At 38.9% G+C, this 25,577-nt stretch overlaps 1 protein-coding gene across 2 annotated transcripts; it reads right to left on the bottom strand.

The window, feature by feature from the left end:
* On the bottom strand, positions 1–24,943 carry MTFR1 (mitochondrial fission regulator 1). 2 transcript variants are annotated; one of them, XM_075023368.1, is made up of 8 exons: positions 24,889–24,943; positions 18,165–18,307; positions 14,744–14,842; positions 9,177–9,295; positions 5,743–5,984; positions 3,708–3,963; positions 3,356–3,524; positions 1–1,714 (listed from the first exon to the last, which is right to left on the bottom strand). In XM_075023368.1, exons 2-8 carry the CDS (start codon positions 18,228–18,230, stop codon positions 1,655–1,657), a joined length of 1,011 nt encoding a protein of 336 aa, XP_074879469.1. In that variant the 5' UTR covers positions 18,231–18,307; positions 24,889–24,943; the 3' UTR covers positions 1–1,654. The 2 variants fall into 2 exon arrangements, with proteins under 2 accessions (XP_074879469.1, XP_074879468.1); XM_075023367.1 differs by having other exon boundaries at positions 24,863–24,926.
* Positions 24,944–25,577: the final 634 nt, after the last annotated feature.

Here is a 25,577-nt window from a genome sequence, read left to right as displayed (position 1 = left end):
TTTACTTTAACTGCTTTTAATTTTATATAGTGGCAGTAGAGCATTAAATACAAAACTTGAAACCAAAATTAACTTTCAAAAAGGTGTTTTAAAGGCATTTGAAAGAACACAAAGATTTAATGGCCTATCCATAAGGCTGATGGCAGAGTGTTTTGAAAGGAAGTTACATTGTATACATATTAACACCATTTCAAGTTTCACACCAGAAAACATCCTCCTCAATTGGAATGTAGACTGTACAGTTATAAGCCGCAAAGCTTCAGTCATCTTCAGGAACCTCATCAGAGCCATTCAGCTGTCTGTATTTAATAAGTGCTGCTTTTTTCTTTTCCTAGAAAACAGAAGATCCAAAAGGCACTTGTACTTTTTCCAGTTAGCCAGATCGACTTAGAACTCTGAAATACCCAGACTCAGCTTTTTCTTTGTCAGAGCAAACCTTGGCTTCGTTTAAGTGTGCAGCTAAGTTGTAGCTCTCTGGTTCCTAAACAGCTTTTTTCAACCTGAATTTTTTTAGCTGGAGCTCTTTCTACACCTGTGGCTAGAGCCATGAGCTCAGGTGGTTGGTTAATGAACTAGCTCTGTACAGGTCTGGCAGCAAATAGCTGCTATGGGATGACCCCAAAAGAGCTTCCCCTGGAAAACAGGTTATGTGCAACAGCTTATACTTTCTCTTCCCTGCAAATAGGACCATGAGGGCTTGTGCAGTCCCCAACTGCTATAAACCTATCCAGGGACCCAAGACAGCTGGGTGATAAAAAGGTGTCCATGAGCATCTCTTAGCACAGCTGAGATGAGCAACATACTTTTGGCAACTTGCACCCCACAGTACTTGTACCTTTTTTTCTTATCTACACCACTTCTATGCTAGTTAACACATACTCTGACATTAATCATTTTACTCTGCTGCTGTCTACTGGTTATTTCAATTTTGCTGGACTACCTATCCACAGAGGCCCCCACAGCATGATTTACTCATTTGTCATGCACTCACTCACTTGTTGGCCACAGGATGATACAAGTAGGTTTTGCTCTCTTATCCTTGCAAGCTCATTTGAAACAAACAAAAAAACTCTGCACAAAAATGTGTTACTACTAAAAATGTCTCACTACTAAAAATGTCTCATACCAGGTGACCTCTGCAGGAGATTTAAGTTTTCATTTTCTGTCAGTAGGAAGCAGAATGCACTCAAGTTTTGTTTGGGCTAAAAGTTTTCTAAAATTAAGTTTAAAAGAAGGACTTCAACATGAGAAAATCAGTATCAAACTAAACATTGTAGTGCAAGTTATAGTTAGAGCTCAAATGACTGTTATTATCTTAAGGGTCTATCACTACCATTATTAACATGTACACAAATTTTTAAGGTGGTCAGTTATGCACAAAGAATGTTGTATAGATAACTTAGTGTTAATAAACTAAAACCACCATGTAAGTCTTAGTAGAAAGCCAGGTTTTAATACAAAATTAATACCTGAGTATAATGGTCAAATTTATTCCCCTTGATAAATCACATACAAACATGTTTAGTGCCTTAATTCTACATTTCACATTAAGTTTTCCCTGTGTTGTAAGAGACCACTCTGTACTAGTGCTATTTGCAACATAAAAGATTTCAGACAAAACAGCTGAAGTCTTGCGCGTAGTGATCTTAATACATTAGGATTTTTCAATTAAAGTCTTCATTTTTCCTGTAGACTTCAGCATGTGCGGTCCAAACTGAGAAGGAAACAAGAAACACATTCAGATTGCTTTCAGCAGAAACCTAGTTGAACTATTATCCATAAAAGTTGTAAGTAAAATTAGAACTTGGGCAGAAATAATTTCCTTTATCAACCTGCTTCTCTGCATGTGGATTTCACCCCCTTCACAGCCACAAAGTAAAGGGAAACCTGTGTCAGCAATCAGCTGAAATCACTTGAGGCAGCTAACCATCTGCTGGAGCAGCTCTGACTAGAGATAGGTCACTGCCACAGCAAAAGAAGATAGATGCAGTTATCTTTAGAAGTTGACAACCAATAGCTCTAGTGGCAGTTTAACAGTATTTCTGTTCTTACTCTATCCTGCATTTTTGTGCAAGTCCTTTTAAAAACTGTATCATACAAGGATATTGTACGAGGACTGATCTTGCAAAGAAGTCACATATTGATAAGGAACTGATGACAGATGTTTATTAGTGCATTATGGATCAACATTCTATCACTTAACAAATTACAACCTGCAATTTTCTTGGTTTTTGAGGACTTGATCCTTAATCTCAAATGATGGATTGTAAATTTCAAAATTGGAGAGTCATGAAAAATTCATGTGTGAATAAAACATTGCCAGCTCATGTTCTTTTCCTTAAAGCCCCAGAGATGCTGGGAAAAAAGTGATTGATTCTTGGGGAATATCTAGCCTTTCAGTTATGAAGAACAGCCTGAACATTACAGGAATATACCTTAAAGGCCTAAACCAGAAGGCAAGTAAGTCAACATTAATAAGCTGAAGTACTCAGAAGTCCTGAGATTTGTGGCTTGGGAATCTTATTTTCCTCAGAACTTAATTCAGAGTGCAGACAGCTTTTAGAGTTTTATGTGCAAAGGAAAAAATAACTCTTCACTCTTCCTCTCCAGTTCTATAGCACAAGGCTTCAAGGATTGCTTATTAACAAAACTGATCTATACTAGCCTGTTTTTTAAGTAAGTGTGTATTGCTAGAAACTTGCATCTTGAACATTCACCACTTTAAAAACCCCTTACTTCAATTTCAAATCAATCTGAAATAAACTAGAAGCCATTAACTTGCACCATGATGTGGATTTTAAATATAATTTCATTTTAACATTCTCACACTATAAAGAAACTGCTTTTATTTGCTCAGCATTTCCAATTATTAGAAGAAACTGTCTATACCAAGATCCCACAGGCATTCTGAACAATTTGCTTTCTGCATTCCTGGGAACGGCTAACATCTTTCAGGATCTTGCTTCAAAATTTCACTTACGCTATCTGAATGGTTAAGGTTGGTAATAACAGGCAAACTCAGTTCAGATTTGATTCTGGTATGAGCCCTTAGGAATCAAGTTTCCAGAATATCACATGCTTGTGGCAACAGAATGTATTTTTTGTTGTTTTTTTTTTTTTATGCTGTAACAGGGCTTTTTAGTCCTAGGGCCAAAAGAGTACACACAATCTTAAGACCTGATACTAAAACCCTATGATTTGCCACAACTCCTGGCATATCAGCAGTACTTCATTGGGTTTTGTGAACAGGGATGCTAACTTGTAGGTATTTGCATATGTTGGCAGAAGGACATACGTTGGCTTTCACAACAACTATAATTTAGTCCAAGCATGTGTTCAGAATCACAATACTCACCAGCACTACCTCAGTCTTTGTCTTTGTTTCAGTCTTTGGAATAACTTTTTCTGTTTCACTTTGGCTATCATTTTGGTATCGATACGCAAATTTCTTTTTGAGTGCTTCTGCTATTAATGCTGCAGGATCTGTAGGGTCAGCCACTTTAGATTTTGTACCTTCTGATGATCTAGAAAAGAAAATGAGAAGCATTAACATAGTCCAAAACAAAGCTTTAGATGTTGTCAATGCTTTTGTGTTCTGTTTGTCAGATGTTACATCAGCATCTCTCTCACCTTGAAATGGTTCCGAGTCATAAAACCAAATCATTAATGCAAATGTTAATACACTGATATTTATTTACATTTACTACCTTTTCACTGAGCGTAGTTTCACGCTGTTCATGTCTTTGAGGATTTCTAGCATGTTTGGTATTTCAGACTTCTTTGGCCCATTTTCTGTCAGATTCTGTCCAGAGTTCATTTTTTTGTTTTTCCTTTCTTTAATGAGTTCAATTGCAGACATACTCTGTTGTAGACCTGGGGGAGGGAGTGGTGGTGGAGGAGGAGGTGGCGGCGGTGGTGGAGGTGCAACAGCGATAGCAGCTGAAGCAGCTGGACTTGACCCAACTACAAATAAAACATGCATTACACATCAGTTTACTTGTAAATCCCCCTTATATCTCTCAGATGCTCAGGTAAGAATACAACTGTAATAACTTCAATTGCCTCCCCTCTGCCTTCTTTAGATTATCACATAATTTATTCATTCCTGAACCACCTAAGGAGACTCAACTGAAAAGCCACATAAAAATCCTTCTCCAAGAGTAAGAAGCTTTCTTTGAATTTCTAGTTCAAGTTCTATGTGCATTAATGTTTTTACTGCAATGGGATGGACATCACGATGTCTTTTAGTTATGTTCTGCTCCTAACGTTACCAATATTTCACTTTCTTCAAAGAGACAGGTACTGAGCTGGAAGTCACATAAAATCTGCCATGTGAGCAGTGTTTCTTCCTATTTACCATCACAAATAAGAAATTACAAGATGTTTAAATGTAAATTTCAGAGCTCAAATAGTGCTTAAATTGAAGCTTATTCCAGCTCTCTGAGGTTAAGGATTTTTAGGCCAGCTAATCAGATAGAGATTCTCACAATAATCTTGAAATCAAGTTCCCTGTACTCTTCAGGTAAAAATTGATGTTATAGTATCAGTAATAACTTGACAAATAAATGAAGAAACCTCTGCTCAACTGCATCTTTAAAGAAATTGGCAAAACCAGATCAAACCAGAGTTTTGAAGCTTGGAGTATGAAGTGTGTAAAGATACATATATAGATAATACAGAGGAGTCTTATTCTGTGTACATGTAGGCATACACGCGGTGTCATTACCATATTCTACCAGAAGAGGGAGGTAGAGATGATAAAATCAAATCAAAATTTAATTTTCCTAATAAATAGAGGTAAAGGGAAAATGATGAAAAATAAGTTATTGGTTATTTCACAAAACTGCACAATAAGTACAATTCCAGAGTGAAACCACATGATCCTTAAAACTACTTCATAGTTTTGAATATGAACAGTCAAGGAAAAATAAAGTAACTGCTGTCAGTTCACAGACAAAAACTAAAAAGCATCTGAAGAAGCAGAATATGATTTTATACATAAACATAGGCGATACTGTACTTGCTAAGTGACCTTAGGAAAGGGTGAAAACCAAATGGCTGTCAGCTGCAGTCAACAAGGGCCATCTCCCACTAATCTTTGGAGATGGTAGACTTAGAACTGGAAGGCAGTCAGAGGTAAGGGAAAGAGGAGAAAGAAACTCAGGAAAAAAAAAGAATTATTCTGTTTACTACCAGAAACAGTGCACTACTTTTGGTTCCATCTGGACAATGTGTCTGATCCCAGAAAACAATCTCCTCTCCTGTTATTTAAAAAACTTGAGATGTATATTACATATTCCAAAAGTGTACCTAGCATCTTATATGATTACCTGATGATATCAGAGAGCCTATTTCATTACTGGATGGGAAGACTTAGGTGTTAGTAATTAAATTACATTCTTTTAGTTTGGTTTAAGCCATCATGTTTATCATGAGATTTGCTCTGAAAGCTGTTTAATACTTCTTTACTCATCCACAGATTCAGAATTCTGGCAGACTTTCACACAAACATGAAGACTCTCGGAATACTAGAAAACACAGAAAACCTGGCAGATCTCTTGTCTTCAAGGCCTATTCTGTATCCCTTGGTTAGTATGCTACATCCGTCTACCAAACTAACCAAAACAATATGGAGAAGTGTTCCGTGTGCAGTATCTCACCAAAATGAATTAGCAAATTATTGATTATAAAAAGGACAAATTAATTAACTAATTTTTGCTAATAGTACAGCAAGTTTAATACCTGTTGTCAGGTGCTGTTGTTCTTGCAAGATTACAATTTTGGCTATTTGTGCTCTTAAAGTGGCTAGTTCATTTTCTAGAGCACTGATCTTCTGCAGAGCTTCCTCATTTGTGGACACTGTGCTCCTGGACACTGATTCTTCTTCCAATGGGTTTTGTAAGGATATCTGTCTGCATGGGGACTTTCCAGAATGATGTAGTTCACCTGAAAGAGGCTGGGCTGTTTTTGACCAAACTTCTGACCTGTAACAAAAATATCACAAGATTCCTTTTTTAAAGGCTTTGTAATAGATAAAAACTAAAGCAACGTTACATACAAATAAGGAATACAAGTTGAAGGCCTGACTTCAAAATTGTCTTTACACATATCACTTCCACCCAGACATTATATAGCTTAAAATAAATCAGAGCTTCACATTCTTTGTTTGCATCACTATCTGTATTTCTTCTCTTCCCCTAGCTAGCTTTTTGTGGAATCTTTGATTTCAGGAGAAAAAAGGAGTACATCCCCCCGACCCCTAGTCTACTTCTCTGCCTCATACCTATTGTATTTTTTGTTGGAATTAAGATTAAAACTTTTTTTTACCCAAATGCTTCCATTTTCCCCCCCATGGGCTGCAAATAGTCACTTGTAGTTGATTCCTTTGAAGAAGAAAGAAGAGTTTCTTAGTTCCACAGCATATTTTTGTACTTTTTGGACTTCTGAAGGGACAGTCCTCCATTTTAGCAGTGTTGGGAGTATGGAGTATGTGGAACAGCTCAGTGATGCAGAGGCTGCTTATCAGTAAATAAAAGGGTCTTTTATCTAGTTTCTAACACAATAAATAAAACTACAGAGAAAAAAACTTCATACAGTTTTTAAAACTGTAAAATCCATGTGCTTCCTTCCTTTTTCCCATAAGAGCAAGAAAATGCAACTCTGTTGCCTTCCTTTATTACTCACCAGAGCTCAGGCTGTGTTAAATACTGAGGCATTACTAAGCATCTGCAGTCAAATAAGCACTTAAAGGTTATATTCATTGAAGACAGCAACATTTTTAAACAGTTTATCTCAAGTATCTGACCACCTGATCTAGTTGAAGATGTCCCTGCTCACTGCAGGGGGGTTGGACTAGATGACCTTTAATGGTCTCTTTCAACCCAAACTATTCTATGATTCTGTAAGTAGAATTGATAAGGATTAATGACAACAGATTATCGTAAACATTATAACTGCAAAATATGACCACATACTTAACTCCTCAGTCCTCCTTAACTTCAATCCCAAAACTTCTCAGGCAGGTCTGGATGCCATTATTTATTCAAACATGAGAGTAAAAACAGTGGCTAGTGATAGGACTTTTCAAAATGTGTAGAATGGCTCCAGCCTAATACAGCTTAAGACCCCCACCGCCCTGGATGCATGGGTTAAGGTACTCCGGGTGCGCATCACGTTAGATCTGCAGCTGTGCTAGACTTAAAGCGAGAACCAAGACTTAAGGCTAGAACAAGCCCTGTGCTCTGACCACTTCAATCTGTGATTACATACACATTTGAGTCTTCCACAAGGCTGACAGAAAACATCAGTACAATTTGCAGAAATCTGATCAAGCAGAATTGAGTATTATCAAGGATGTTAAAATTTAGGTGGTGTTAACTAGATTGGAATAGAGAGCAACTAAAGCCGAGAAGAGAACAGGATGCTTCCTATAGCAGCCATCTCCCTGCTCTCCCTAAATAAGTAAGGCGGAAGGAGCCAGTGGTCACTTTATTCTTTGAAACCCGCCTTCTAGAAACTCTTTAAAGCAGAATAGCTAAACAACAAAGGGTATTTTCTGCTCAGAGCAGTAATGGTGTTTTAAGGAAATGTCTTGATTGGAATCTAACACTGTGGAAAAACATTATGCATGAATTGTCACTACTGCTTTGACTAGGGGTAGGGGAAAAATGATTTGTCATTTAGTTGCTTCCTCTATAAAACTGCATTCACAGAAAAAAACTATATCTGCAAGACTGTTTACTGAATTATACAGTGAATATATATTTAACAGTAACACCTATGTGATCTTGTCGAAACTGAGAATTTCAAACGCCTGGAAAACACCTAATGCATACAAGCTTCACTACATAATACTGTGTACAGACATAATAAATGGTGCACATTGAAATACTCGTATTTGCTAACTAATTCACTTACCATGCTTCATTATAAGCTGTTTGCCTTAAGGTCACTATATATCTGCAGGATTATTTTAGTCCCATCCCACATCCATCTGTCCCCCTTCCCCCCTTCACATGCAGACATCTCAGCAAATATGCAAGTCCTACATCTTTCGTAATAGGTTCTTTGAAGCACCAAAGAGCTATTCTCCCTGTTGTCTCCATTAAACATAATAGCTTTACAGTTCAATCCTTAAACAAAATGTTTCTGTGCAAACAAAAGTAGTATTGGCCAGTTAACTTCCTTTGCATCAAAGAGACTTTACAAATAGTGTTTCCCAAACCAGCATTGATTTCTGTGACTCCCCTCTGAGTCTGTGAAATTAATGTAGCAGTGCCAGAATGTTTGTTATGCAAAGCTTCACTGTGGCAAGTCATGTTGGAGGGCATCTAGGTCATTACTAACCTATTTCATGCTTTCAAATTAAGAACAGTATCCTCCAGTAATCTCTGAAGCCAACAATCTGTGCCTTTCTCTGGAAGGTTAGTTTGTTTAGAAGAAAAACTTCCTCTGCGCTACAGAACTGTACCTTTGTTTCTGGCTAGTCTGAATGGCAATTTGGGTAGGCTGGAATACAGAACTTCATCACTTCAGCCAACCTGTTTCATGCAGTTACAGTGCTATGTAGTACTCCTGGTCCAACCCAACAGTACCTATCCCATCATTCTGGACACAGGTACTCACATGCTTCCCTGCCAGTTTTCGTTACAAAGATTAAAGATGAAATATACACCATAATTTTTTAATTGCCTTTAGCAGACTGCAGAACCTTAACCAGAAAGGTGAAAAACGTGTCAGTTATTGGATTGTCAGGATGACCATTGCTACTAATTAGGAAGCTGTACCATACACCACCCCACATTAATGAAAATCTCAGGAGAAATGGAGAATCAGCGTTAGCAATTGTACCATACCACAGCACACATTTTTGAGGGGACAAGGTTGAAGCTGTCACATGCAATTCTTTGCAATAAATAAGTAGACAAAAACCAGTCTTCCTTGTGTAAAGTCAATCCGCTATATCTTCTCAAACCAGTCTTTCATTCATAATCCTGGTAGTCAAACCTCTACTACTTCTTTTCCAGACCCTACCTTTTCTATCACTCTTCCTTCTCTCTTCTCCCAGCATTCAAGTGCTCTCCATTAATTGCAATGCACAGTAGATTCTCATTGGACAGAAGCTAGGTTTCTTCCTCTCAGTTCAGAAGTTCAAAGAGAAGATTTGCAGAGCATACCTGAGCCTTGTAGAGACTTCACCTTCTTCTTGAGCAACCCATCCCACGTCTGCAAAGGACGCCACTGCATCTTCTCCAAGTTGATTAGGATGGTTTCCTTCTGTGGCATGAGAAGTAAGCTAAATTTTAAAGACAAGATTGAAGGTTTTAGAGTCACTATTCCCAGCCCAAGTCACACTTATTTTACCCAATGCTTTTAGTGAGGCTACATGTAACTATTAACACATACGTGCATGAAACACATCTGTAGACTTAGCACACTTATTTCTGTCCTGGGCTTAGCCCAGAACCATTTCACTGACTTCAAACTATTCAATCTAGTCTGCTGAACACTTTACTGAGGTTCACTGCTAACTACACATACTATCACATGACACTACTTAACACTACAAATCCAATGCAAATTGTTACCTTAAAGACAAACAAACATTCTCAAGTAGTTTGCTATACTAACTCAAATAATATGTTTTTAAATTATATTCATGACCAGTAGTTAAAAAAGACATTAAGGCTACTAGTACTTCTAAAGCCTTATGCTCTGATTTAGTGTTATTTTGAAAGTGAAATGCCATTGAAGTATGTTTCCCTTCCCCTCCAACTCCCAGAATTTCTGTAAAGGTATGTACATTACACCGTGAGGCGTGGGAAGCAAAAAGCCATTTCTACTAGCTCAGTAATCACAAAGACTTTGAGTGAGAGGTAGGGTGCAATCATAACAGAATACACTATTTGCTAACCATCTTATTTACAGCATGCCAAACAAATTGACCATTTTCCAGCATGTTTCTGCCACTAGCTTTATAGCTGTTTGAAGCCAAAGATGAGCAAGGCTACAGAGACTGGAACCTTTCTTAGATTTACAGTTAAGTGACCTGAATGGAGATCTGAAAAATTGTTTGGACCATCAATACATGCCCCATAACCACAACTATACAAAATGGTTTCAAATCTACTTGGAAATACTGGCTGCTTCCCTGGGTTAGACAAGGGCATGTGTACTCAGTCACTGGACTACTGAGCAGCCTGGGCTCAGTATCTTAGCAGATAAAAGCTACCGAAACATTTTTCAGTAATTTCTGTTCAGTCTGTCACCTTGAGTTACTTATCTCCAATGCAACTATGCCACCTCTTTTGCTTGTATTACATACAATCCACAGGCCAAATTTGCACATGACTTACTGCAGCTGTTTAAGTGCTGCCTGCTGCTGGTTGTGGCCAAGACACTAGTAATACTGACAAAGATGGTGGTAGTCTGTAACAGTCTGTGAAGACAGCTTGGATCCAGCCTGTTAGCACTTAAGTCAATTTTCAAGGCAACTCACCTCTGTAAGAGGAAACTATTATGTAGCAAAAACTATGAAACATTAGCAATAACCTGAATTTGTAGCAGACCTATCACAGTAGGACTGCAGTCTGGATGAGGTAAAACCATTTCTGAAGAACATCCACAGATATTTTAGTTATAGCCTTTGATACAGAAGTCCCAGGAAGATAGAAGTTGTGGGTTTCGGGTTCTTTTTTCCCCAGGAGTTGTTACAAACAGCTTTGGAAATCGAGATTAGTCATCTTCACCTCACACTCTCGCAACTTGTATGTGAGCCTTTATCACAACTCCCAGGAGTGTGTATTGGCACCATCAGATCATTTGGAAACAACAGGGTTTTTTCCAGGTAGCATCAGCACAGATGGTAATATGTTTATCACATTAACAGTTGTGCCTAATACCATCACAGTCTGCCTCTCTTTAAAACAGTCTAGAGAATACTATATTGCATGTTAGGATTTTCATTGTTTGAGGTTTCCTTGGCTTTTTTCTTTTTTAAAATAAAAAGAAATTTTCATGACCACAGCATCTGTATTGATGTTAATGGCAATTTAAAAAATCCATAATACCGTAGCCACTTCTTGCAGGTGATACAGATTTTCCTGATGGTAATGGCCACATGAGGAACTATTACCGTGAAGAGACTGAAGCCACATTTAATAAAGGCACTACACATACTTGCATCAAAAATAATTTTATAAATCAACAGTAAGGAATGCATTTACCACTGCCAGGTTTCCTGCATTGTGAGATAAATAACTTCTAATCCAACATTTAGTAGCAAGCCTTCTGTTATATTGTCATGCAAATTTCTTCCTTCTTTTTTATTTGTATTTATATGTAAACAGAATCTGCTTGTTACCCCATATACAGATGTTTCTTTTCTCCACCCCTAAAAACAACAAGGCCTTCCACAGCAATGGATTTCAAATTTCAAGTTAATGCAAGATTTTTACTTTAATTTAAAGGTTAAAAGCCAACATCCATCTCTTAAAACCTTTGCCTGTCTGTAGAATGATGCTTAAACAACTCTGTGACTACCCTATTCCTCCAGCTAATCTCAGCTGAAGAAAACTTGGACAAATGCTCTGCCAGCACCTGAAATGGAGAACAGAGAGCTGCAATCCAATTCTACTGGATGGCAGGAACTGAATGAAACAGTGAAAGTAGCCTGCTTTTCTTTCTCTGGAAACTACGTAGCTGCTTTCCCCGCTTCTTCACAGGCTTTTTTGCCTATTCTAGCGTGTATGTATGCTGCACACACACAGGGCACACCTATGGGTTTCGGACCCATTACTCTATTAATTTCTGAAGAAAAGACTAAACACGCTGTATTGTTTTGGCTGATGTCATAGAATCATAAAGTATCTCGAGTTGGAAGGGACCCATAAAGGATCATTGGGTCCAACTCCCAAAGAGTCAGCCTTGCCAGTGTTCCCACCTGGTTTCAAACCAGGGACTTTTCACATGTTAGGCGAACACGATAACCACTACACTACCGGAACACTGCTATAAAACCTGTCAAAGCAGGTTCCCTACTTTCTGTTTGCTCCAGAAGCTGAAAGCACAACAAGTATTTTTGTACATTTAAGGACAGAATAAAACCTCTAATTTCAAATTACTAATACAGTTAGAGATTAAACATTTGGAAATACTTCTTCAAGTAAGACAAACTTGCTATGATTTTTCAAATTAGTCCAGTAAATTTTGATGTTTGCTACATGCACACCGATTCCTTAGGAGACTTCTATTGAGTTATCAGGTTTCCATCAGACAAACAGGAGAAGCATGGGACTAGAACAGAGATGGTGTAGCTGAAGGATACTATCTTGAGAAACAGTATTGTAGGTTTGGTTGAATCTACCTAGGCAATATTGATAAGTTTAACTTTATTTTCTCCTAAAGACTACAGATAAACCTAAAAAGTATGCCATACAAAAGAACTATATGAACCATTTTCACTTGTTCATGCCATATAGAGTATATAAGGTAAGCTCTGCCACCACTTACTGAATACATAAGCAGCATTTAGCAATTAATTTAAATGTTCACTATGGCAAGATCCATACAGATACTACAACAGTCAGTAGACCTCAAAAATCAAAATGTTAGGCTACTACTCTTTTTTTTAGACTACTTGAACAAAAGCATGCTAGAAGAGAAGAAAGAATGAACATAACAGAGATATTCTTTCAGTATCTCCTATCCATTTATCATAAGGAAAATGGAAACCTGTGGAAAGTTTGTTGCTCTTAGATGAAGTTAGAAACACTGATGATATACATGCACCCTCAGATGAGGCAAGTAAGGTTTGCTTTGGTTTTTAAATAAAGTGACTTACAGCAAGGTTCAGTGCATGGTCCTTTCATAATATAGCTTAAAGCTGGCAAGAAAGAAAGAGGAAGAGACAGCTATAGGAAAGCATCACTTGCAACAGCATAAAAACAATCGAGACCAGTATTGAACTTCACTAAAGAATCTTAATGCTGAGGTAAAGACATAAAAAACAGATGTTAGCATCACACTTTTACATGTTCAGCAGTTTATATATTAAAATAGTTTAAAGCCTGCATAAACCATATAAATTTTAATGTGTTTCAAGGCTCAAATTTTGAAATTCGTATTTTTAATTCAACCAACTCTGACAATTGTACTTCTGTTTTTAGGATCCTTTCCTTTCATCTAATAGAAGATGAATGTTTATAATTAGTGTGCACAAAATCTATGCAAAGCTGACTGTCTAAGAGGAAAAAGGGCAAATATTTTATTTATTCTAACACAAAATTCAGAAGAAGACATATACGTATTTTTATTTTAACACTAAAAATATTCAGGAACAGATTCCCCAGATGTATCTTACAGCTCTTAGCAAGAACTTAAACCAGAATTCTTTTATGTACCATATTAAGAGAAGGCAGTATTTGGCTAACTATTTGCAAATGAGCATCATCTTCCCTTGTACGGTCTTTACAGTGCAGAAAATCAGACGCATTATAGGAGGACTTCCTTTCAGATCTGAGGCACACAGAGCCTTATTGCTGGCATAACTACTATGAATTATACATCCAAAAGTTTAAATCCAGCATGTCATTTTCTTGTCCTCACCTGCACAAATCCCCACCCCCGCAAAGCCACTAGTAGTGGGAGATGGTTGCCCCCCTAGTTTCTCAATGTAATTATTTAAGAGAGGTAAAATGTTAGCATGGCTTTCACTATCACACCAAAAAGGCTTCTGTGGTAATCTGAACTGTCTGATTTTGCTACTATAATTTCAAGTCTAAATATTGTTCATATATTTCGTATAGGCTAAAGAAATTAATTTAAACAGTGAAAAATTTAGCTGTGTGGAAATTACATTGTCTTAGTGTGGATGACGATTCCCACCATTCATCTTTATGTTTTCCACCCCTGCTCAGCCTAAGAAACATTCCCCTCTCAGCTTGAGTTTCAGACACTAAATTTCTCCAATTCTATACCCACCCCCTACCCCTAACACACACAGAGTTGAAGAGATTATGTGTAACAGCTTCCATTTTTCCATCTGTTCCTGAAGGACTTGTTATAAAAAGCAAGGGTTTTCTCCTCCTTAAGCTTTTACCCTCACTCTTTACCCTCCTACTATACGCAGTTGAAGTTAAAAGCAAACAAGTCAGAAAGCTACACAGAATTGATATTCCCCTTTCACCTATGCAGTGCTAGCCTTGTATTTAAACAAATAAAACCCAGTGTACTCATGTTATCTTGTTATTAATTTTTTACTTTCTGATAAAGTTGTTTATTTGCCCAAATATTTTTAAGTAACACTGTTCATCTTTAAATACATCTTAAGCCTAGCTTATAAATACTATTTATAGAAATAAGTTTCAAGCATTTTTCTCTTTTATGAATGTGGTTTTTTTGAAGAATAACTTTTTAATACTGTATTGTCTCATTTTAGAAATTCAAATTTCCTTAGGAAAAAAATTTGTTTAAGTTTCATTATGTGTGTTACAGCAACATGGATTCAGGTTTTAGGCAGTGCAGAAGCTGAAGAATCCACATTTGAAAAAAATCTAAACTGGAAGTGGAAAGAACTGAAGCAAGCTAATTCTCCTATGTGCCCAGTTTACCATATTCTGCTTTTACAAATCCTCTAGTCATTTATTTAAATGAACTGCATATTTGCTTAACACCTTTTGATGCAAGAGCGAATCCCTTTATTGGTGTAGTGAAACACATATTCTAAACTGTTGAGAACACCTACCTGAAACTGAACTCTTGGACACTGTATAAGAGAGAGGTTAGTACCAATTTTTCTTACAATACTTCGAGATGAACCATAAGGCTTGCTTGACCAAAGCACCTAGATGGGAAGGAAAAATAAGCCAGCTGTTAGGCTAACTGATTTTTATACCATATTGGAACAGTTTTCCCTTATCTTTCCATACTCTGCTTGTGCTAAACGTATTTAAGGTTATTCCTTTCATGCTAGAATAGAATATAATATATATACACTGAAATTTTTAGCAGTGAAATCCTTACATTCTATACCCAAATTGGCACAAAATCTGTTTTTGTCATTACAATATAGCTATGGGTGTTTAAGTTCAAGACAGCCTTTGCATTAAGTTTAAATTCAAATCAGATAACAGAAAGACTCAAGAGTTGGAAGCATCTTCAAAAGCATAATTTGTCCATTTTCAAGACAATAAAGAATCTGCATTGGGTCAGACATCTCTTTTTAAGGGGTTTCAAGAAAAGCCACTCAATCATGAAAAATCCATAAAGTCACGTAATTCTGCATTTCCCCAAATATCTTTTTTCTTTTTTAATTAAGAGCTCTTCTAACACAGGAATAGTGTCTTAATAAAAATAACTGTCAGCTAGCATAAGCATGAAAATGTAACTGTGAAATTAAAGAGCAAAGAAAAGTAAAAGGAAGAAAATAAATATATAGGAATGAAACTTTGTCCTAAAAAAATAATAATAATAAAAATATCTCTCTCTCTCCTTCCATTCACCTAGAGAAAAATGCCCACAGCACCTCAACACACCTGGCTTCATCAGAACTGTTTCTACTGCAATTCAGATTTCTTCTACATTATTTCAACAGGGATTGAATTTGCTTTCTTTTGTGGTGGGAATGTTTGCTCTACCATTTACCATAGTTGTATGAAATAAAATCCCAGGAGAACATTACAAAATGAGCCAGAACAGAAGCAAAAAAACCCCCAAACCCAGAGAGAAGCAGGAAAGATTTCAGCACGGGGAAAGGCAACAAAAACAATGCAAAGAAGAAAAAGAGTAACGGGAAGACTCTTAACACAGAGTACGTTGTCAGTAAACAATTAGAACACTGTATGGTAATTTAAAAAACTTGGCCAGTGTTTATTTATGGCTGTAGATATGAATTTACTACTCAGAGGTTAGTTTTTAAAGGCTCATAGCTTCAAGCAAACTCAACATCGTGTTAGAAGGTTGCCCAACAAAGAAATGTTAGATAAAATCCAGGCTATTAATATTGAAACACCCCTCATCTGGCATGGCAATATTGCCCATGTGATTAGTGTAGTGCAGCTGTGGGAGTTTCACAACACACAGCTGAGTAACTTTTTTGTACACTAAGCAAAGATCACTACTCTTACATTTTGAAGGTTCTATTAAAAAGAAAAATTTATGCTCCATGGTATTTATCCCCAGATTATGTTGTCTCAGAAACCTAACAGAAACATTTTGCCTATTTCTAAACAAGTATCTTTCTTTCCTCTGGCTTTATTGGAATGTATAAATTTTGACAAAATAAATGTGCACTGCACATATGCTATGCTAGATCCTCACATCAGAGCTGCAACTTTGCCATTAATCCACTCAGACCTATTTTTTCCATTCTATGAAACATACATTGTCTTGCTTAATATGCCACTAAGTTTGAACATAATTTTTTTCAATGCAGAGTATTCTATTGATTCTGCATTCTGGATGCCTCAAAGACAGACCTCACATTTGTGACTACTGTTTGTCTATACGTCTGAGCAAATAGCAGGTAGGTCAGTAGCCTTCAAGAAAAAGTCACTGACAAACAGCACTGCAGTAATACAGCCTCACTATCCACAACAGATTCTGATGTTAGAAGCAGAACTATTGGCGATAGCCTCAAAGCGATGTTGCATTGGAAAAAATGATACTAGTCAAGGGAAGGCTTAATTAATTACAAAAGTACTTCCACAACAGCAAAAGAACCTAAGCTAGATGCTGTCTTACCAACCTAAGTGCAGTGCATTTTAAACAAGTGGCAAAACTTGTTTATAAATTGCTCAGACCACAGACAAGATGTTGACTAGCACCTAGATCCTCAAAAATATCTGGTGCCCAAATGCCCTTGGGGTTGTTCAACAACAGTGGTTTGGTGCACCAAAACTTTAAATGACTAAGTTTTGGTAATTTGAGATATGCTGGGACAATATTTTCAAAAAACTGCATGCAAGCTGTGCCACAAGGTGTGCAAATAAAGTCATCACACTGCTCAGCTGACCTAAGAAGTCTCAGCACTGCTCTACCCAAGTTCACACAACTTCTTGACTTGAAGCACTGGCAGAGCAAGTCTACAAAATACTCTGAGTCATACCCTCTTATTGCATCAGCATTTTGCTGTTGTCCAGAACAGCTGACATTTGGAAATGTAACTGCATTATCACAAGCTTGATATAAGTAGAGAATGGGGGAAAAGAGATTAAAAACTTGTTCTGCCCCCCCTAATTAGGGTGAAAGATGTTGCTGACAATGACGACAGCAACACCCATGGTAGTCCAGCATATTCTCATACTTTGAATTTTTGAAGTTATGTTGCATGAAATCTCAGATCAAAGTTCAAATAAAATCCTAAAATATGGATTCTTATTGGTAATTTTAATTTACCATGTATAAACATTTTGCTCTCCATAGATTCCCAAGACTGATAAAAGGTTCTACCACAATAATCCAGAGTAAGAACCACCCTTCTAAGTACTGCACATAGCTGTTAAGGATTTCCTCATTGTTAAAACATTAAAATATTTTGACAACTTACAGGGATTGCTATATTGAGGTCAATAGTTGCACTTAAACCAGCTTCCTAAAGGTTCCAGTGACAAAGCAGTTGATGTGTAGCAGATCTCTCTCTCTGCCAAGCATTCAAATAAAACTCTAAATACACACTTTCCTCCAAGAGGAGAGCTATGCATGCACATTCCTCTGTTTCCCCAGTAAAGAACGCAGCCACGTTGCTCTCATGTACTGTAACAGTTTCAGTAGAGGTAAATATAGCACAATTATTATCATCCCAGTTTCATGGGGCTTTTCATAACTCCAAGGTAAGAGCAAAGAAAGAAGATTATTTAAGAATTAACATTACTGTTAAGAATCAGTTGAAAATTTTCCTTCAGCTTCAAAACACACATAGAAGTCCAGCATGAAAAGCAGTGTTTAAAAAGAAAACAGTTTGTTATTAGAGTTAGTAGGAACTGCATGGTATTTTTAACACATACAGTACTCAATACTTCAGTGTCCAAGTTTTTCAGCAATACAGAATCATGCAAGTATTGAGTATACTTAGTGTTCTGCTGGAATAGATAAGCACAAACTAAAATATATGAAGTACTTTCTACACCAGATTTTCTGAAAACATGAAGCAAGTTTGAAACACTTACTGATTCCATGTTTAATCCAACTTGTTCAAAAGCCATCCTAATTAAGCGCTTAAGCCAGCAAATCATCTGGAACGGAAAAAGCCTTTCCAAACTTGGATTTAAGCCTTCCAAACCTACAGGGCGGCAGAGGTTCCATAGTACTTCTGAAATGAGAAATGTAAGAATTTTAGATGCAAGTTGTGGAACATATACAGAAGTAAACTGCTACATGTACTCCTAAAAAAACAAGCTTTAGAAACAGTTACTGAAAACAAGACATGTTAGGTGACAACAGTTCTTAGTACTGCAAAGCACAGGCATTCAGAAGGCATTTACTTAATACAGGTGACAAAGATTTTTTAGCAGTGTCATTTTTAAGAAATCAAAGCTGTTGCAAAGTTAATGACTAAAAAGCTGGGGAAATGATTGTTCACTTGAGCTTGGACAGATGATGGTGTCCAACAACTCTAAGTGAGCACCAAACCTTATGGAATGCCTGCAGCTGGGAACTAGCACTAAGATTAAAGGGCCATACTCCTATCTAAAACTCATTTCTATGCAGGAACAAACTAGAGAAAGCTGATCACCCCTCTTCATTTACATTCCCTGACAGCTTTGTTGTTCCCTCCTTTTTCCCACAACTGAAGAGAGAAAGGAAACATGGAAAAATGACTAATGCAAGAAAATGACAGGAAATAGCATAGATGTGAGACCTGAAAAAATTCAAGTGATTTATAAAGTTGGACAGATTTCAAATTCTGTCTATTTATATATGCTACTATTCACTTAAATCAAGATGGTTTTATTGCTCCTCTAGTGAAAATAGTGTAGTTTTTCTTTAACTGTGTTCTACGCCAGTCATAACCTGGACGCCACTGAGAACTATATGCCACCAAAACCAAAAAAGAAGCCATAGATTTAGGTTTTCATTTGTTTTGCGTATCAGGCTAGAAACAACGCTCTGTTGAACCACCCTGAGCAACGTATTTGTAATATGAACAACAGTGTTGCTGAAGCCAATATATATATATACACACACACAGAGTGATGACTAAAACAACATAGCAGCAAGGAACTGCTACTCGGGAAGTTTGAAAGTCAAGAGATGGAAAAGCTATGCTGTTTGAAAGTGCCCACAAGCATTACAGTTAAACCATCACTGTTTCCATTACAAATGTTTTTTTTCAACAGTTTACAGTTCCTTAGTAATAATGTGCTTCTTGTGGAAACTTGGCAGGAACAGTGCAACTCTACAGTTATCTTTTTTTAGACAGGCTTAAAAACAAAAAAACAAAAAAACAACCAAACCAAAAAACAACTGATATTAGTTTCTCATCACCACAGAAAGTAAAAAACATTTCCTAACAGGATTTTCTTTTGTTTCTGAATAAACGAGTAATAAACTACTAATCTATCAGCTAAAGGAGGACTAATGAAAATGTAAGATAAAAAGTTATTGAAAAAAAAGTGAACCAACCACCATGAGATTAGAATGGAAACTGCAATCATTATAAGAAAAACTACAGGGAAGAATAATGGGCTACTTACCAAACAGCCATGAATATAAGCTACAGTCGTACATAATAAATAAGTCATGAACTTCTTTCTGGAAAGCTGGAAAAGTCTATTAGGGAAGCATTACCATCTACTTGATCTATTCTTCCTTTGGGCATCTGTTATTCTTCCCTTAGACAAGCTACCATACGGACTGTATGGATCTTTGATCACATTGCACCTGCTGTGTTTTTTAAAATAGGAAGAATAAAAGTCTTTCTACATGCCCCATATTAGATTTGGCATCATATCTGGCACTGCAGACATGCAGTGACATAAAAGAGACAGGAATGCTCCTTTAAAAGGGAAAACCTGTTCTGAAAGTGTGATACATGCGATGCACTCTGCCTCATTCCAAAGTTCAGACTTGCTGAACGTGTAGTGTGGAAATCAAAGAGAAGAAAAATGGAAGCCATGTCAGGACAATTCAAACATAAGAGAGAAAAAAAGGTAGAGACTGAATTGCTGAGCAAGGACAGGGCTGGCTGGAAAAGGCAAGTAATAGGACTATAAAGGGATGACTGTATCCTGATACATTGCTCTTTCAATAGATACCAAGGTCATTAGTTTAAAAATCCCCAGATGCAATCAGAGTCATGTTTTGTTTGAGGAAGTGGAAAAAAAAAAAGGTATTATTTTGTTTCTGATCTACTGGGAGGACTGAGTCTTTAATAAGAGATACAATTTGGACAATAGTGAAAAGAGGGTGTTAGAACTTCCTCTGAGGAAATCAGAGCAGGTCTAGAGAGTTTCCGTGAACTCAAGAAACTGAGAGGTAAAGAGATAAAGGAATGACACAAAAACTGACGAGACAACCAACCAATTAAAGGCACAAAAGCAGATGCAGAAAAAAAATAGCATAATATTAGGATGACAGAATAGTATAAATATGATGTAGTAAGTTAAAAAAGGCTAAGGTACAAAATGGGTTCCAGCTTACAGGCATAAAAAAAATCCTACACATGTATTAGGAGTAAGCAGGAGACAAGAGATACAGCCACGATATAACAGGAAAGCAAGCAATGAGTGATACAGCTGGTCAGTGTATTCTGTGTTTTCACTTGAAGATGGTGGAAAAGACAGAGGAAGATGTTAGAACAGGTTATAGACAACTCTGAAAAGTTATAAGCATCCAGGACAATAGTGTCTAATGAAATTCACCTTGAACAGCTCAGAAATTAGCCAAAGCAATTTCTGAAATATTAGTAATTACTTTTAGAAACTTCTTCAATGAGATCCAAAAGACCCAGGATAAAAGCAGGAGCGTGATGACACAAAGCATCAGGAATAGTCCAAAATACTTATCCTGCCCTAAAACATTTAGGTGGCCTTTTATAATTCCAGGTTCCAAGACTTCAATGACCAAACACTAAAGAGCTTTCATTCAACAAAACAACTACTTCAGTAAAATGATTATTTATAGTTCACATTATAAATCATTGTTTCTTCTGTAGCCTAAATACTTAAAAGTACCTAAGACTGGGGTCATCAACTCCTTGCTCTTGCCTATGATCTGTTCTCTGCTTTTGCAGAAGAAAGTGACCGAAGTCAATCTGTAAGAGTGCAGAGTACCAACCAATTCCTGGATTAGTTTCCTTAGGTCCTGGCACCAAGGAAAACCACCATGTTTTAACAACCTCCAGCTAATTTGTTATCTAAAAGGAGATCTAAAAAGAAAAAGCTTCCCCGGACAAACTTGATATTCTTTTCTTCCAGACTCTATTGCACTATACCTTTCTTCATAAATCTCAGTTATTTCACAATTATCCTATGTGCCAAGAACAGAAAGGGTTCATTCCAAAAGAAACTGCTGAACAGCAAGAATGAAACCAGTAGCAAATTTTTCTCTCATGCTCTGTACACATGCCAATTTCAGAAGCAGGAGTTGTATGTTTATTGCTTTTAGTAAGCTAGAATAACACCTCTTTTAAAATATTGATGCTTGTTTTATTTATCCTCTATCTTCTTTACACTACCTAAACTAAAAATAGTAGTAGTTTAATCCCTCTAAAATTTCCACAGCTGAATTACTACAATAAAACACCCTGAGTGATAGTAATAGGGCTATAAAACATGGTCCTTCTCCTGTGCTTAAGCAAAACCATTACAACAATAAGCAGTAATCATAGGCAAGATTACCAAAAGAGGTTAGAAGAGTAGTAACATAAAGAACTACATTTCACTGCATAAAGCACGTGGGGGTTGGAATTTCATGGGTTCTTCATTTATAAAACTCTACTTACACAGAAATTAGCAATGCTTAAAAACTTACTCTCTGATATGGAAACATGCAGGAATTCCTTGGTTCAGAAATGAGGAGGTCTACATTTCTGAGTGCCAGGATTCTCACTTTAGCCTCCTTGAACTCTCTTTTGCCCCTGCTTTTCTCAACCACTTTTGCAGGTTTCATTCAAAACTGTCATATCAAATATCAGCCTAGAAAGCTGAAAGACAATACCACTTATAAATTACAAAATGTTCATTAAATAAATATAAAGGCTCTGGTGGCTGCACACATAAGGCATACCACTCAGTAAATATGAAATGGAGCCCTTTGCAAGGCTTTCTGGAGAGTCCTACACATGAAAGATGAAAAGAAAATAAAATCAGATGCAACTGCTTTCAATTTGAAATTCTTCTCTGTGTATTTTCCAATGTTGTATTTGTCCAAGTCCCTTCCAAATTATGAGTTGTCGCTCTTAAAAAGAAATACGATATTCATATTTTTCTTACTGAAGCAAGTTTCTCTCATTCATGTAAGATCCCCACAAAAATAAAAGAGAATGACTTAAAGGGCTTGATGCAGCAAATCAGCCTTAACAAAGAATTAACAAACGTATGAAATCTGAAAAACGAAAGGACTAGTCTTTAAATTGAAAGGGTATGGATAACAAAGAAATACAAAACTTTCAAAGCAGCATGGTTTCAAAGGAATACCAACCACATCAAAAATCACGCGCAAAAAGAGCAGGCCCCTCCTTATTTTAGCAGGCAACTAGGGCACGCATATCTTCAGAGTCTTTAAGACTGACACGTGATCCAAGCTCATCTCATGAAATTATGTCCATAAGGAAACATATTAAAGAAATAATAAAGAAAGATAAAGCCAACAAGAAACTATCAGAGCAACAGCAAGCCAAACAGGCAGGAAGAATCTTCTAATAAAGGACTAGACCCTCTCCCAAATCAATACAGACCAGTTATAAGTAATATAAGTATTTGGCAGAGAACACACAGCCAAATACAGAGGTCTATTTTTTGGCTTGGAAGCCACAAATAATGAAGCGCCTCACTACTTTCAGAAAGACCTGTTTGGAAAGATACACAGAAAGAGATAAAAGTCAGTGAATACTACAGAGACAATCAAAGGCTTATCTAAGCTAGTTATCAGCATGAAATCTAAAGCAAGAATTGAAAATAATACATACTTGCAATAGAAGTTGCTAACACTTTCTTAAAAGTATAGCCCAATCGCACATACCTCAAAGTGCAAAACCATATTCATCACGTCTTACCTATGATACCACTATCTTGCCAACTAAGGATGGAGAACAAAAAAAATCCATGTTTCAACACTAGTTTAATCAAAAGCCTTTGCTCAGCTGAGATTATACCTACATGGTGCAATATGATACCATGGAGAGGTAAGTGAAATCCTTCAACATCTCTAAACCATATGGTATTACGCTATACAGACATAACCACACACCTACACTTTCCTGCCAGACATACAGACCTCCCTAGTCATTGCTGTGAATGCCAGTCCTTCTGCTACATCTTTGAGAAACAAAAGCATGCAAATTTTATTAACAAAAGGGAGTATCTGTCTGAAAAAGCATTTAAAATGTTCAATCCTCCCCCCCCCCCAAATCTTCCTTTGTAACAATGTTGAGTTTCTACACACAGCAATCATATTTCAGCTAGTGACCTCTGTTAAGAAACTTATTTTGATTCAGCAACAGTTAACTGGAAGTTTTAGAGCTGATGTGCAGAAAACTCAACTCCTTTCTCTTTTCTTTATCTCCTGGGTAAAAAGCAGTGGGTATCAGAAGACAGAATTATTTCCTTTTCATTTAGTCTTTGTAAGTCTTGTCTTCACAAGAGCTACAGAGGACTACGGCTGTCTGAGGACAGAAGATAAATATTAATGAAGTCTTGCTGATGCCATCAGAGAGAGATCAATGCCCTACGGTTGATGTCAGCATTCAAACTTTACTCACTCTCAGTATTTGGCAACTCGACAGCTTGTTAAACAAAATAAAAACCAGCACCTAGCAAGTTACTTATTTACGACAGTTGCAGAAGAATGTAAGCACGGCAGCAGCATCACTAAAGGCATACAAAGTAAGCATCGTAAGTTTGCAGAAAAGGAAAATTAAGCACCAGACCCCTTGAGGCTCAGCTCCTTTTCCCTCTATATGCTATCACTGTATTTTAAAGCCGCCTTAAAAAACTGCCCTCCAGCTTCTCCAGGTTATCTTTTATCTACATGATTTCCCGTGACCTGTCACTCCCATCACAGCAACGTACGAGGGTTTCACTTTCGGTCAGCTTGCCTGCAGAAACGACAGCTTCGACCCCAACACCCCGAGCCGTTTCCACGCTGCTCTGCTCCTCCGGCAAGGCGGCACAAGCACGGCACCTGCCCTGCCCAGGACGGGCCCTCGGCGGCGCCGCCGCCGCGCTCACGGGGGGAAGCGGCGGCTCCATCCCGCCGCCCTGCCCGGGGACAACGGCCATGAGCGGGGCCGCCCTGAGCGGCCCGCACCCACTTCCAGCCGAGCAGCTGCACCCCCACCTCCCCTCGGCGCCGACCGGGGAGCTCCGGAGGGCAGACCCCACAGAAGGAAGGGCAGACCGCACAGAAGGAAGGGCAGACCGCACAGAAGGAAGGGCAGACCCTCAACACTCCCCCCCCACGGGGCTCCCGCTCTGAGAGGGGCCCCGGCGGAGCCGGAGGAGCGCGGCGAGCGCTGCCCGTCGGCAGCGGCCCGCAGCACACGGGGAGAGGCGTGCTAAGCGCAGCAACCTCCGGGCCCGGGTCGCGCTCCTCCTCGCACACCGCTCCCAAGCCGGGGTGAGGCGCGACGAGAGGGGCTGCCCAGGAGGAAGGGGAGGCCCACGGGCCGCCTAGGGGAAGGGGCCGCCGCCCTCCCCTCACCCACCGTCCGCCGCGGCCGCGCTCCCTCACCCGCTTCTTCCACCGCGGCTCGCCACCCCCGCTTCCCCCTCCCCGCCCCGGCAGCCAATCCGCGGCCGCCTCGGCGCCAGCCCGACCAATAGTCGCCGCGCCCGCGGGAGGCGGGACCTCGGGTGCCCTCCGCCAGCCTGCCGGCGCGGCGACCTTACCCGGCAGCCCCTGGGCGCGGAGGAGACGGGTGAAACCGCCCCGCCCCTCTCGCTCACCGTGACCGCTGGGCCACGTGACCAGCCGCGTCCAATAAGACGGGGCGGGGGGAAGTACCTTCGGTGGGCTGGCGGTGGTGGGAGCGGGGCGGTCGGCCGGCTTCGGTCGCGCCTCCGGGGCCCCTCGGCGCGGTTCCCGCTGGGCGCTGGGGCAGCGGAGAACGGCAGCAGCCCTACCCGATCATTACCGACCCGGCAGTGGCGTGCTTGCCTGGAGCAGGCTTGTCGGGAGCGCGGGAAGTGCCGGTGTCGGGAGTGCTCGGGGCCTGGCCGGGGGGGGGAGAGGCCTCCTAGCCTTGCTCCGGAGCCCCGACGGTAACTGACGACGCTGCCCGGCAGCTGCTGCTGGTTAACGGCGCTCGGGGGTGCGGCTGTCGGCTGCGGCACCGCCGGTGGCTCCGTGGCTGGTGTCGGCTGCGTCCCGTTAAGGCGTGGGGGCAAGGGGCCCGGGGGGACGTTTCCCCGTGCGGAGCC

Source organism: Buteo buteo, chromosome 3 (assembly GCF_964188355.1).
Source record: "Buteo buteo chromosome 3, bButBut1.hap1.1, whole genome shotgun sequence".
In the NCBI taxonomy this organism is placed as follows: domain Eukaryota; kingdom Metazoa; phylum Chordata; class Aves; order Accipitriformes; family Accipitridae; genus Buteo; species Buteo buteo.
The sequence above is the reverse complement of the archived record's forward strand: the minus strand, read 5'-3'. Positions and strand labels throughout refer to the sequence as shown.

Excerpts from the sequence above, each read along its gene's own strand:
- MTFR1 (XM_075023368.1), bottom strand. The coding sequence starts at position 18,230 with ATGATTTGCTGGCTTAAGCGCTTAATTAGGATGGCTTTTGAACAAGTT. Across the intron at positions 14,843-18,164 it reads TTGGATTAAACATGGAATCA|GTGCTTTGGTCAAGCAAGCC; the intron begins GTAAGTGTTTCA and ends CTTCCCATCTAG. Across the intron at positions 3,525-3,707 it reads AAACTACGCTCAGTGAAAAG|ATCATCAGAAGGTACAAAAT; the intron begins GTAGTAAATGTA and ends TTTCTTTTCTAG.